Consider the following 14,392-nt stretch of genomic DNA (forward strand, 5'->3'; position numbering starts at 1 on the left):
CAGTCTAGACTGGGTTACTGTGCTTTGTAAAGTGGTGACCACTGAACTGAGATTGTTAAACTGTGGCTTACAAATGCAATTTTTAATAATTTAAATATGAATCACTTTATTTGGCAACTATATTGACAACTGTATTGACATAAAAGTGCTGTATCAAACACTAAATATATAGTCAGAATCAGAATGCAATATTTCAATAAAACAAAAAACTTGAAAAAAGTTTAAAAAAAATTAACAACTGACTTCTTATAAACATAAAGTACAGACAAGGGTGCCTTTAACAGAATATATACTAACAGCATGACTTTAGCTACAGCATGCATCAGTCATGATGGAGCTTTCTTCAGCATGATGTACTTGTTAACAAATAAATGAATTATTACATAATGAGTTTTGTAAATGGCTTTATTTTTTCTAAACTACATTAATGTTGATTTGTTTGCTAGGAGATCAATTAAAACTACTCTGAGCACTCCAGCATAGGGTAATATCTCCCAGTGTGTGTGTGTGTGTGTGTGTGTGTCTAGGTGTGTGTGTGTGTCCAGAGCCTGTGTGTATTGAGTACTTAGATGATAACAATCTGAGACAGAGTCTTGAGAAAGAACATTAACTAATCCCCAGAAGACCTGCTTCCTGGCTGTACAACCACAGAATTATCACCAAATTTTAAAACTGATTTTTATAGGATTTAGAACTCATATAGCTAAAGTGTTTGGTGTATGTCAAATTGAACAATTTTCTATCCTGCCTTGCCCTGGACCTGGTTTAGGGCCTGGTCCTCTCAGTCTGGTTTAGGGTCTGGTCCTCTTGGTCTGGTTTAGGGTCTGGTCCACTCGATCTGGTTTAGGGCCTGGTCCTCTCAGTCTTGTTTAGGGTCTGGCCCTCTCGGCCCTTTCAGCCTTACAGAGCTCCTGGCTCTTTCTGTATGCCTTAGGGAGTTGACTAAAAGCTCTAGTGGAGGTCGTTTGGGTGTAATTAACCCATTAGAGTAGTAAACATGCCTTTACAGTGGTTCTAGTGCATATCATTAACGATGCTCAGTTTCAATTAGGGGCTTTTTGTGAAGTAATTTTCTCCAGAATTTCTTTCCTCTTTGTTCACTCAAGACATGTGTAAGTACCCATCTTTTAAGTAGCACAATGTTTGTTCAGAGATTATTATTAATAATTTGTTAGAACATCATAAGTCATAAATTAGATTTAAGCCACAGGGGTTTAACTTTTAAAAGTCAAAGTCACATACTGTAGAAGAATGTAAAGTTAAATAGTTTCAGTGAGGTTTTGTTTTATGTCTTAACTGCGCAAACTATTTCTAACGAAAAATGTAAATAAATGGAAGCTACAGTAGCCCCTTTTTGCAGGGGTGTGTCCTGCGGGTCAGCCTAAGCCCCGCCCCTTGGAGCTTTCCCAGCCGGTTTCAGTGATTCCCACTGAACAACACAAAGATACACCAGGACACGCCGTGCGTGCGAGCGAGGACGGAGCATCGCGTCAGTTTCCTTTGAACTACGGCGGAGGACCGAACGTGCTCGTCTCACTATCCAAGATCCCCTAAAAGAAAAAAGTTTGTAGAATTACGCTGTCACAGTCCAATGGGAACTTCTCGCCTTTGTTAAGAGCGTGAATGGGACGCATCTGTAAACTGCCAGCAGCGTTTCTGAGCGCCGAGCGCACGGTGGTCCCTCCTAAAGGAAGCTCGTGTTTTGGGAGCGGACCGGCTGGAAATGGATACCTTCTTTGTTGAGGTAAGAAGTAACTTATTCATATTAGCCTACCAGAGCCAATGCCTTCAGATGGGTTACGAATATCCTCTCAAATGTGTTGCTTGAGTCGTGGTTTTATTGTAAATTCGGCGAAAAAATAAACGAATTTAATTTCATGCGACAAAACATCGCCGTAGTTCCTGATCTAACAGTGATGTTCAGAGAGAAAGGAGAGAAGGCGCCCAAGGGTCTTGGGTGATGCCCTGTACACGCCAGTGTGATTATTAATCTGTTACGTGTTAGAATTTTATGAGGGAAAAATATTTGAGGTTTTTTGTACATCACTCTAAAGTGAGTTTTCTTTCTGAATGACAGTATGATGTATTATGTGATAGTATAATATAGATATAGTGTATGATTTACACAGTTTCTGTCTCTCTCTGTAAATCTTAAATCTTTATTCTTTAAGATTAATCTGGCAAATGTAGTGCCCCCCCCCCCCCCCCCCCCCCAGACAGTGAGGCTGGTTCAAAGGAAATTCTACACTACAGGATCATCTCTGTAGGCCACCTGTGCCTGCCGAACACTCAGAACACAAAAAAGAGAGAAATAAACTGCAAATGTAAATAAATAAACTACAAAGGTAGATTAGAATTTAACATAAATGATTGGTAGGATACCTGTTATCAATTGCTTAGGTAAAAAATCTTGTCCTGCTGATTTTCTGTGTGTGAATCGTCTGTTCCTGTCGTAATCCAGCCTTCACCCTTGTGCTGAACACACAGGCACAGCTGACTATCCAAAATAGGGCTTCTACTCATCTTAGTCTAGACACATTATTTGCTCAGTGTAATACACACATTGAATTTTATGTACTATTTATTTTATTTATAAGGTGAACAGTCTGTCAGTAATTCAACTACAATTTTTTTAATGAAATGTCCATAAAATGTATTCCTACACAAGGCAAAGTTCTAGAATTGATTTGGTTCCTGAAACTGACATAACATATTGTACAATCTTCTAACAGCCTTAATAAGGGAACCCCAACTCAACCCACACTCTTAACCCAGAACCTCAACCCAACCCACACTCTTATCCCAGAACCCCAACCCAACCCACACTCTTATCCCAGAACCCCAACCCAGCACAAGTGTAGCTCACCCTAAATCTTGCTCTAACATAAAAGGCTAAATCTGTCAGTGTAGAGACATTCTGAGTGGCAGCCTGCTTTTTTCTTGGCACTGAGGACAAATGGCACTACAGCAAGAGATCTGCCTACTGCACAGTGTCTTCAAAGGGATAAACAACAACACTCTTTATTTATATAATATTTTTATAGCTTTTTAAGTAGTGTTATATGTAGTAGAAGTGAAATGGACCACAATTAAATGGTATAAGTTAAGATAAAATGTGTATTTTCTCTGGGTGCTGAGAGAATTGTGCTATACTGGTGTACTGATATAACAGTTGTCTTACGGGAAAAGAGATACCTCGAGGTGTCGAAAAGCAAAAAAGAGTTTTACAGAAGAGACCTGAATGTGTAATGGCCTACATTTTTGGACTAATGAATGAAGGAGGAGAAGGGGTTAAACATTTTTACATTCTTGGTGGAGTCACAGATGAACCTCAAACAAGTTTCAGAAAGTTCCAACCTCAAACCCTCATCCCACAGTAGAGGATAAACTGTTTATCTGTTTCACACTGTCTCAGGGAGATTATTCTCGCTGTTGTATCTGTCTCACACTGTTTCAGGGAGATTGTCCTCGCTGTTGTGTCTGTGTCACACTGTCTCAGGGAGATTATTCTTGCTGTTGTATCTGTCTCACACTGTTTCAGGGAGATTGTCCTCGCTATTGTATCTGTCTCACACTATCTCAGGGAGATTGTCCTTGCTGTTGTATCTGTCTCACACTGTCTCAGGGAGATTGTCCTCGCTGTTGTATCTGTCTCACACTGTCTCAGGGAGATTGTCTTCGCTGTTGTGTCTGTGTCATGCTGTCTCAGGGAGATTGTCCTCGCAGTTAAAAAAAAAACTGTACAAATAAGAATGCAATAGAAATGGAATTGCATTTACTAAAATCAAAACTTATCTTAATTCAGCATGTGTGGCATTCCCTCCATTTGGCTTAGTGTAGTCCTCTCTTCTCTCTTCTTCTGGGAGGTGTCATGGGACCAGTATGATGTCACTAAAGTGATGATGTGCGTTTTTACATGTTCTATTGATGGGTAAATAGGAGAGGGGTAGGGATGGTATGAGGTCCTTTATATAACACCTCCCCCCCAAAAAAAAAATAAAAAAAATAAATAAAAATGGAAATGAGACCTTTGTTTTGTCATTTTGAGTTTTGTAACTTTCTTTATTATTTGGAAATGGCCTGGATGTGTGTGTGTGTGTGTGTGTGTGTGTGTGTGTGTGTGTGTGTGTGTGCGTGTGTGTCTGACACTAAAGCCATCATCAGCTCCTCCTCCCAGCCATGTTCCCCTCCAGCCAAACCCTTATCCTTCCTCCAGCAGCTCGGAGGCACTAGGTGTGTCACCCAGCTGAGGCACGTGGTCTGTCTGCTGTTCTCAGCTCCACGTGGGTCAGTCCACACAGTAATGTTGAAAGAGCTGCAGCTCACCAGTGCTCCAGTTCCCCCTTCAGATTCACAGTGCACTGGCACTGCTTCCCAACCTCCCATGCTCTTAGTCATATATAACCAAACAGTGCTGTTAGTCATATATAACCCAGGTTCCTTCTTCTCATACTGAAGATGTTCTAACAGAGGTTAACACATGTGTGTAACCATATAGGTGTAAGTTATGTACACATTTACACTACTGTAAGCTACTCTTAACATATTGAGGCATGAGTGCCTTTCTTAATACTATATATCAAAAATGTAAAAAATAATACCCTCATATTTATAAATTATGTATGTTGAAATGCAAAAAATCTCAAGTTGATTAAAAAGGCAGATTCATGAAGGTATGTTCCTGTTTCTGCACCTTTCTTACAGGCGTGGCTTCCTGAGAGGCGTGGCCTTCATTGTCTTTTCATTGTGGGTACTGGTTGACTGTTCCCTTCATCACTGAGATTGAAGTGTAGTTTTTTTTGGTACTTTTGTTTGTCTTTGCACCACCAGCTCCTTATAGACGCAGTGGCTTCTCTTCCACACTGGAAGCATGTGTCTTTGTTATATGAGCTATGCTATGGAATCTTTGTTATATGAGCTGTGTTAGGGTATGCCTAACCCTTTTACGGAGACGTATTGTGGTTGGAGCTTATAATCGTATCATGGTGGCACTGGGACGCTAATCTTAGAGGCAGGGCCCAGGTTCTGCTGAGTCTACTGGGATGCTGATCTGTTCTCTCAGAGACAGGGCCCAAGTTCTGCTGATTCTACTGGGGTTTCCAGCTGCTAGAGTTCAGATGACGGTTTATATTTCTGGTTCAGTGAAACTGTATACATTCTAATTTCCCCTTCAGTGCTGTTGTTTTTATCAGTTCTTCCTTTGAGCTTGACAAGAAACACAAAAACAGCTTTGAGATGAGCAGGGTCCTGCTCTCTGCTACACACAGCAGGGCTGTCTGCTTTTATTAACAGTGTTTATTACTACAGTGTATGTACTGCAGTGTTTATTACTGCAGGGTTGTGGGACTGTGGACAGTAACGTCTTCATAATGTGGTCATTGTAGTTCTCTGACATTGGACGGTGAAACTCCTTTTACTGTGGATTGGTGTGTTACACTATTATGGTTTGACTGCTTTATTTCATCTCGTAACAGTTGGGAGATCCTGAGTGATCCAGGAAGCTTTACTTCACTCTGGCCAACTCTGCTTTTTAATGGCAGTCATAGTTATGACATTATTGTGATCCAATTTACAAGCTTTTGAATAAGAAAGGACTGATCTACTGTTCCAGAAGGACACAAGCACACATGCAAACCTCAGTACTGTTCAATCAGGCCAGGATGGCAGCTGTGTTGTGTAGCTCTTTCTACGTAATGGCTTTAATTTCTTTCTACATGGATGGACAGAATCGACCTAATATGACTTGCTGTTTTATTACTTTGGTAACTCCAGGCAGTAAATTAGTGTGACAGTGTCTCTTAGTGAGTACCACCCGACCCATCCTTCCTGCAGGTTCTGTGTCAGCCTGACAGACACTCTCCTCTCATCACACACTGCACACACTGCTGCCAACAACGTGCCTTCAGCTCCATGCTGTAGTCAGTGATGTGTATGATACCTTATACTGAATGCATTTAGAGAAATTCATATTGTGATTAAATTTCTACATACCATGATTGCCATTTGCCCTGAGATATGTGAACATTTATTAATGCGGTTAAGGTTATTTGGTTAACAGTCATTTTTAATTTTCAAACTCTTCAAGCAAGTACTTCTGAACTGGAATACTGACGTGACTCAAGCCTGTGTGTTCAAGGCCTTGGGCCTGTATAATAATTTTACCATCCCAGATGGTAAGTTCTGTTTTAGCTGGAGTTTCCTCCCCTGTGATTAAGTCTTGAGGGATGTGCATGATGGCAGAGGGAATCCTTTCACTCCATGCTTTAAAACAAATCCCAGACGTTACAGCAGATGTCTCCCGCACGCACCCTGCTTACGTGTTAGGCTCGGTACTGTCGCAGTGTGAGGCTACGTGCCTGCTCATATCACTCTAACACTTTCCCCTCTGCAGTCCTGGATTGCTGTGGATATCAGTAATTACAGTGGTATTAAGACACAGCTACAGGACTGTAGGTTTAGGTCAGAGGTGACTTTGGTAACACTCTGACCCATGCAGTAGGGGGTCAGAACCAGATGTTCAGGACAGCTGGACCACAGCCAGATGTTCACACCCACCAAACGTCCACATACCCCTATACACCTTCACATCCCCCCCACACACTCCACACCCCCTACTCACCACTACCCACACCCCTCACACCCCCGTACACCCTCACACACTTTCCACTACACATGATATCCAGAACCTGCCATGAAGCATCGCCTTTGTGAAACTTGTGAGTGTGTTTGGTTCAGCAGCATTACAATTACAATAACGCCAACAAAACTTGAACAAATAAGTCATGTGTGGACAGTAGTGTGTAGGATACAATCCAAGGCATCACACACACTCCCTCTGGCCTCCAGGACAACGTTCCAGGCTCTGAAAGCCGGGCAGCCTCAGCTGAACTGAGCTTCTGAAATTTCCCTCAGCTCACAGACAGGCTGATGCTGACTGTGCATTCCTCTCCATTCCCCCCCCCACTTCTTTCTCTTTCTCTCTCTCCTCTCAGTCTCTTTCTCTCTCTCCTCTCACTATCTATCTGTCCTCTGTATTGTTGTCATCTTACACTCCTGAAGTCAGAGATGTCAGCACGGGCTGTATCCGCTTTAAAGGGGAAGTCAAAGGAAGTGTGTTTGTAGGAGCTGTATGTGCAATTCATCCTCTGCAGCCATTGTTATATTATATTGTTATATATTGTTAGATTATATCATGTTCCTTTAAATGACAGCTTTAGTGCTGGAGGAGAAGATGAAGGCTGTGTGTGAGCCAGGTTCTGCACACAGGCTCTGACTGGGCTGGTGGGCACTGGTGTGCTACTGGTGTGCTACAGCGAGACGACTGATGTAAACAGACTCCAGTGAATACACACAAACCTCACCACTAACTCCCACTGTGGCTAAATGGAGATAACCAAGCACAGAGTGTGTTGCCCTTGTGGTTGCGTAGACCAGAGGGCTTTTGAGGACAGGCTATGTGGGGAGCATGGAGAGTGTGTAGAGACTGCACATCTGTCCCTCTGTCCATGCCGAGAGCTTCCTCACTACCACAAGAGAGCACCACATTCCCTCTACGTTACACAGCTGGGCAATGCTCTCAACACGGTGGCTTCAGAATATCAGTCAGAAGGTTTTATATACTGTATGTCCATATATGAAAATGTTAATGATATACTGATATTGTGTAACATGTTACATTACAGCATTTGTCAGATGCTCATGTTCTAAGTTACATAGTTTTATGAGTATAATGGTATTTGTGCTGCCCAGGAGCTCCACCTTCCTCCACCTGCTCTACCAGGTGAGGTACAGGAGCACCCAGAACATGCACTGCTCTGTGCTGAGAGGGAGACAGTGAGTGTACTGGATGTGATTGTGCACATACTGCAACCCTGCCATTGAAAAGCTGACTTGGATCAGCCTTTATGCTGGAAGCTGTGGAAAGCTTTTGTGTTTGGGATCTAAGCACCGTTTAGGATGAGCTAAAGTGTGTTCTGTGTACTGTTTGATCCCAGCCTGAGTGAGAGCAGGTGCACTTCAGCCTAAGAAGGCCTAGCTCTGTATGTCTCACACCTGTACAGACTGAGCATGGAGTTCAATCAATCAACAAATCCATCAATTAGCCACCAAGCAAGCAGACATACAAATAAGCAAATAAATAAACCAGTGAGCTTTGCACTAAGTGTCATACAAAGTCTAATCCAATCTTAGTTGATTAGCCTTGGTTCAGCTGGTTTGATTACCTGATACGCAGGCTCAGACTACCTGCTGGCTACCTGCTGGCTGCTGCACATTGTGCAGTGTCATGTTAATCTTTCATGCTCATTAATTAGCAAATTGTGTCTGAATATGAATCGATTAAACAGTAGCATTACGAATGGCTGAGCTGGCAGTTACACACACAACAGCAGTGTCGGAGGGAAACACTGTGTGCCTTCCCCCCAATGCCACTCACAACTTCTGCACACACACTTTCACTGGTAAACAGCAACACTGTAAGAAAAGTGGCTATTTGTAATGCAGATGAGGGGTGTTAGGAGTCAGCTGAGCGCCGTTTAAGGAGGCTGACTGTGAGCGGCGGGGAGAACAGAAGGCCTGGTGATGGGCCTCTGTGCTCATGGTGCCCTCGGGACTCCCAGCTGGCCTGTGTGCAGCCCGCACCTGGCTGCTTCATACAGTGTAGCGTGGTCCTCCTCCATTGTGTGCACTGGGCCGGGGTAGAGGGGCGGGGGGTGATTGAGGGGTGGGGGATCTAAACATGTCTACAGGGGTGAATAACGGTCACCAGCACCACAGACACAAACATGTCCACAGGGGTGAATAACGGTCACCAGCACCACAGACACAAATACGTTCGCAGGGGTGAAAAACGGTCACCAGCACCAATAACAATGTTTGAGGGGTCAAACATTATTATTAGAGATCATTTTCTGCTTCTTCTTATCTCCTAAAAATACATTGAAGAACCAAAGGTTCCAGGCCCTCCACAAACTTTCCACTGATGCCCCTTAGTGTACAGACTGTCCACAATTCTGTACATATACACATATTATATACATATACATATATCATATACATAATCTCTATACATATATACATATTCTATACATATTATATACATATATACATATTCTGCACATACTATATACATATATGCATATTATATACATATTTTATATATTTATAAATATTCTATACATAATCGCTATCCATATATACATATTCTCTAACTGTCTTTGAGCATGAAATATGGAGTTTGAGTATAAATTTTACTGTAGAGGTGTAAGCAATTAGTGAGCACAAAAAGTGTCCTAAATAAATATTTAAATGAATGTATAATTAAACATATAAGAGAATATATATATAACATATAGATAATATGGATGTTCTTTTCAGTCAGATATGAATTCCCATTTATCTGACTGGGTCATGAATAAATATTTTGTTATTTATTAAACAAATGGTTTGACCTATTTCAAGTTGTTCTATTTCTTCATCTCCCTTGAGGAAATACCCATATTTATCCTGGAATATTTCAAGGTTACACTTAGGCTTTCAAAGCACTCCATTGCATTTTAACACTACTTGAACAGACAGACGCTTACAGATAAGATTTTGAGGTTTTAATACAGAATAAATAGTCTCTGTAAATCAGGGTTACATCCAGTGAGCAGATATATTGTGAACAATGTCCCTGCTGTAGTCAGAGACGTGATAGCTGACAGGGTCAAAACCAGACAGGCATAAAAGTACCCATAGCAAAATCCAGAGGGATATCCGAACACCGTAAACAATCATATCTGAATAAAGATACCAGTAAAAAGGGCTAATATTCTCTAGAGATGCTAGTGATAATATTACACACAGAATGAGAGAAACAGAGAGTCTTTACACGACTGACTTATTAAGCATAGGTGAGTGTGATTAGTGACAAGGATGGTGATATAGTGATGTGGTGATAGATTCCCTGAGTATTCTGGGATCTGTAGTTGCCCCCAGTACTCTGTTGTTCCGATAACTCTCAGATTTTTGTTCTTACAGAGTGATTACACAAAGTCCTTCTATAATGAGGCAATCCTGTTAAGGACAGCACTTCCTGCTGGATTGCTCAGACAATCCTGTCTTACTTCCTTGGAATTTCCACACATATATTGTCAACATACGCTCACGTTCCCTTTGCTGGGAAACCCTTCATGGAATTTTATGATTCAAAGTCATTGTGCTAAATATTTTCTAAATATTCTTGTTAATTATTTTTTCTTAGTTTTGAATTTGATGTATTTGTATTATGAGGCCCTGGTACTGGGTGATGATTGATAAGTATGGATTAAGGAACTCTGTTAATGAACTCTCTATAGAGAACGTCATTATACTGTTATTGTACTGTTATCATCCAAGATGGGGGTCCACTCCAACACCATCTTAGGTCTAACCCGAATCCTAACTCATATGCCTAAACCTAACCCTAACCCTTACCTCAACCCTAACTCATATGCCTAAACCTAACCTTTACACCTAACCCTAACATCTAATGCCTAACCCTAACCCTTACCCCAACCCTAACATCTAATGCCTAACCCTAACCCTAACTGTAACTCTTACCCCAACATCTAACACATAATCCCTAACCATAACCCTAACATCTAACACCTAACCATTACCCTTATCCCTAACCCAGCCTGCAGCCCTGCAATGCAATGCAGGAATTCCCTTGTGCTTATACACCACTGTGCCAACCCCAACCAATCTAACCCCAGCCAATTTAACCCCAACCCCATCTGATCTAACCCCAGCCAATCTAACCCCAGCAGGTCTATCCCCAACCCCAGCCAATCTAACCCCAGCCAATGTAACCCCAACCCCAGCCGATCTAAACCCAGCTAATCTAACCCCAACCCCAGCCAATCTAACGCCAACCGATCTAACCCCAACCCCAGCCAATCTAACCCCAGCCAATCTAACCCCAGCAGATCTATCCCCAACCCCAGCCAATCTAACGCCTGCCGATCTAACCCCAACCCCAGCCAATGTAACCCCAACCCCAGCTGATTTAACCCCAGCTGATCTAACCCCAACCCCAGCCAATGTAACCCCAACCCCAGCCAATCTTACCCCAGCCAATCTAACCTCAGCCGATCTAACCCCAACCCCAGCTGATCTAACCCCAACCCCAGCCAATCAAACTGCAGCCAAACTAACCCCAACCCCAGCCAATCTAACCCCATCTGATCTAACCCCAACCCCATCAGATCTAATCCCAGCCGATCTAACCCCAGCCTCAGCCAATCTCACAGCCCAGGTCTCTGCCTTTCAGAGTCCTTTTTAAATCCCATTTGTATGCTGTCATGTTATAGGAGCTATCAGGGCACCTTTTTCCTCTACTATCTCAACTACATCACACTTTTAACAAGAGTATAGACTCGTCTCTGTTAGACACTATTAAGCTTCTTCCAAGGATGATTTCAGTGTTGTATTGGTTGTGTATTATGGCTTGTTGGGATTAAGGTGACTAGTTGAGTTTGACTGATGCGTTTATGTTTTCCTGATGGTTTTAGGCTTTGATGGCTATGTCCTTGTGTACATCAGAGCGACTGTCGATCTCCAGTTGGCTTTTGCACGTGTCAGTTGTTATGAATAGTTAATGAGGCATGGGATCACTGAGCACTGTCCCTGGATTGGGTTTCCTACTGGAACCTATGACTATTGAGCTCTTCATTTTGCTGCCTGGTTGGACAAAGCACTATCTCAACACTCTATTGAATACAAGTGCTGGTGAACATTAGCGTTGTTTTCTCTGCATGTGTGTGAGGCCCTGTACACTTCACTCTATAACAAAGCACACAGCACAACAGCCAGGAAGTGCCCTAGCAATCAGCCCCACACTGCTGTGCATTCCAACCCTTCCGTGTAAAAACATGGAGGTGGGTGTCTGCATGAGCTTGGTACATAAATAGACACGGATCCCCTTTGACGGCAAATCTGTTTTTTTGTTATTTTGAATGAATGACCTGAAAACAGGAAGTAAAACAAGGGTCTGGCATGATGTGTTTCATCCGTGTTTGTAGTCTGTAAACTCCGGAACTCAGAAAGCAGGGCAGCTGGGCTGATTGCTGTAGTCCCGATACTACAAGCCTTGTTCCTGCATTACTGATATCATGTTTCCACATTTCCACTGGTTCAGATTGTGCTCAAAGAGCACTGGACTGTACATCCGTGTCTGACCAGTGAATGGAACTCAGGTCAGAATCATCACCATACAGCCAATCAGAAATTACATCCAGTTCCAGCTGCTTGAACTCTCTGACCTCTTCTAAACAATCTCACCAGCGCTGTAGAGTGACAGTTCTGACCGAGTTGCACTAAGTGCCCCAGCTCTGTCTGATGGGACAGACATGCTTGGCTCAGTAGCAGTGATACGTTAAGGCTGTACTCAAAGACTTCAACTTGTGTGTTCTATGTTGCTGAAAATTCTATATTCTGAATGTCTTCAGATTCTTTCTGTGTGTGTGTGTGTGTTTGTGTGTGTGTGTGTGTTTGTGTCTATGTGTGTGTATGTTACAGGGTGATCGTGTATGGTTATGGGAGAAAGAGCAGCTCTATCCCTGCACAGTTACCTGCTGTGATGATCATGCTCTTCTCCTCACCACAGACTATGGAGAGGTAAGACAGACAGTCTTTGCTCTTTTTTTTTTACCAAACCACTTTGAGGTTGTTCTCTGGATTGCTGGTACTGTTAAAGCCTTCATCTAATTCTGAGACCTACAGCGCATACAGAGAGAAAAGCAGGAACAGCTATGAGAGAGTGTCATATACTGGCCCTCCCTCGTATCAGGACAGTTCTCTTCCTCTGCTCACAGTACCCAACAGGAGGGAAACAAAGAGGGAGAGAGAGACAAACAGTGAGTGAGCGCAAGAGGCAGACAGACTGAGAGACAGACACACAGACTCAGAAAGACAGACTGAGAGACAGACAGAGAGACTGAGACAGACAGACAGAGAGACAGACAGACTGAGAGAAAGACAGAGAGACTGAGACAGACAGACAGAGAGACAGACAGACTGAGAGACAGACTGAGAGACAGACAGACAGACAAACTGAGAGACAGACAGAGAGACTGAGATAGACAGACAGACAGACAGACAGACAGACTGAGAGAAAGACAGAGAGACTGAGACAGACAGATTGAGAGGGGTACTGAGACTTCGTGAAGTGTCCAGCTACTATCAGCACTTCTTTCCTTGGTTCTGAAACAGGACACATAGACTGCTCTGATAAGTGTGAGGGTTAATGTCGTATGATGAGTGTGAGGTTTAATGTCTGATGAGGGTGAGGTTAAGGTCTGATGTGTGTGAGGGTTAAGGTCTTATAATTGTGAGGTTTAAGGTCTGATGTTTGTGAGGGTTAAAGTCTATTAATTGTGAGGTTTAAGGTCTGATGAGTGTGAGGGTTAGGGTCTGATGAGTGTTAGGGTTAAGGTCTGATGAGTGTGAGGGTTAGGGTCTGATGAGTGTGAGGGTTAAGGTCTGAGATGAGCAGGGCTTACCATTGAGAAGATGGCGGTATATGTGTGATAAATGTTTGGTGCCTGGAGACTCCATTACCCAGCAGCCACTGGGATTTTTCATGCTTTTTGGCCCACTGTCATGGCCTGAATGCTGTGCAGATTCCCTCCTGCCAAAACCAGTTTCTCTCCAATCATCTTCTAGTGTTTAGTGTTGGTCAGTGGCGTTATGTAGGCCTGCTGAAAGTAATGGTGGTACTGGCAATGGTAGCTCAATGATGTGTAGCTCTGTGTGCAGCTCTGTGTCCAGCTATGTGTGCAGCTCTGTGTGTAGCTCTGTATGCAGCTTTGTGTTCAGCTCTGTGTGCAGCTTTGTGTTCAGTTCTGTGTGTAGCTCTGTGTGTAGCTCTGTGTGTAGCTCTGTGTTCAGTTCTGTGTGTAGCTCTGTGTTCAGTTCTGTGTTCAGTTCTGTGTGTAGCTCTGTGTTCAGATCTGTGTGTAGCTCTGTGTTCAGATCTGTGTGTAGCTGTGTTCAGCTCTGTGTGTAGCTCTGTGTTCAGCTCTGTGTAGCTCTGTGTGTAGCTCTATGTGTAGCTCTGTGTTCAGGGAGCCTCTTCTTTCTCTGCTCACAGCTACTGGTGGAATTGGAAAATTCACCAGCAAAACATTAGAGAGCCCTAAACAGCCATGACCTTTGTATGGGAGACTTTACTGTGGATATGACCTCTGTATGGGAGACTTTATTGTGGATATGACCTCTGTATGGGAGACTTTACTGTGAATATGACCTCTGTATGGGAGACTTTACTGTGGATATGACCTCTGTATGGGAGACTTTACTGTGGATATGACCTCTGTATGGGAGACTTTACCGTGGATATGACCTCTGTATGGGAGACTTTATTGTGGAT

The 14,392-nt window shown here is 42.9% G+C and overlaps 1 protein-coding gene across 2 annotated transcripts in view; it reads left to right on the top strand.

Annotated features, from left to right (window-relative positions):
• The first annotated feature begins 1,462 nt into the window (after positions 1–1,462).
• The window catches only part of myo10l3 (myosin X, like 3), a 49,371-nt gene continuing 36,441 nt past the window's right edge, over positions 1,463–14,392 (top strand). The window contains exons 1-2 of one of the 2 annotated variants that reach the window (XM_035521814.2): positions 1,463–1,744; positions 12,541–12,639. In XM_035521814.2, coding sequence (XP_035377707.1) covers positions 1,724–1,744; positions 12,541–12,639 — 120 coding nt within the window. In that variant the 5' untranslated portion in view covers positions 1,463–1,723. The remainder of the gene's footprint in view (positions 1,745–12,540; positions 12,640–14,392) is intronic. The other variant, XM_081713386.1, reaches the window with a different exon arrangement.

The sequence above is a fragment of the Electrophorus electricus genome, chromosome 4 (genome assembly GCF_041902795.1).
Source record: "Electrophorus electricus isolate QZ-2024a chromosome 4, ASM4190279v1, whole genome shotgun sequence".
NCBI lineage: Eukaryota > Metazoa > Chordata > Actinopteri > Gymnotiformes > Gymnotidae > Electrophorus > Electrophorus electricus.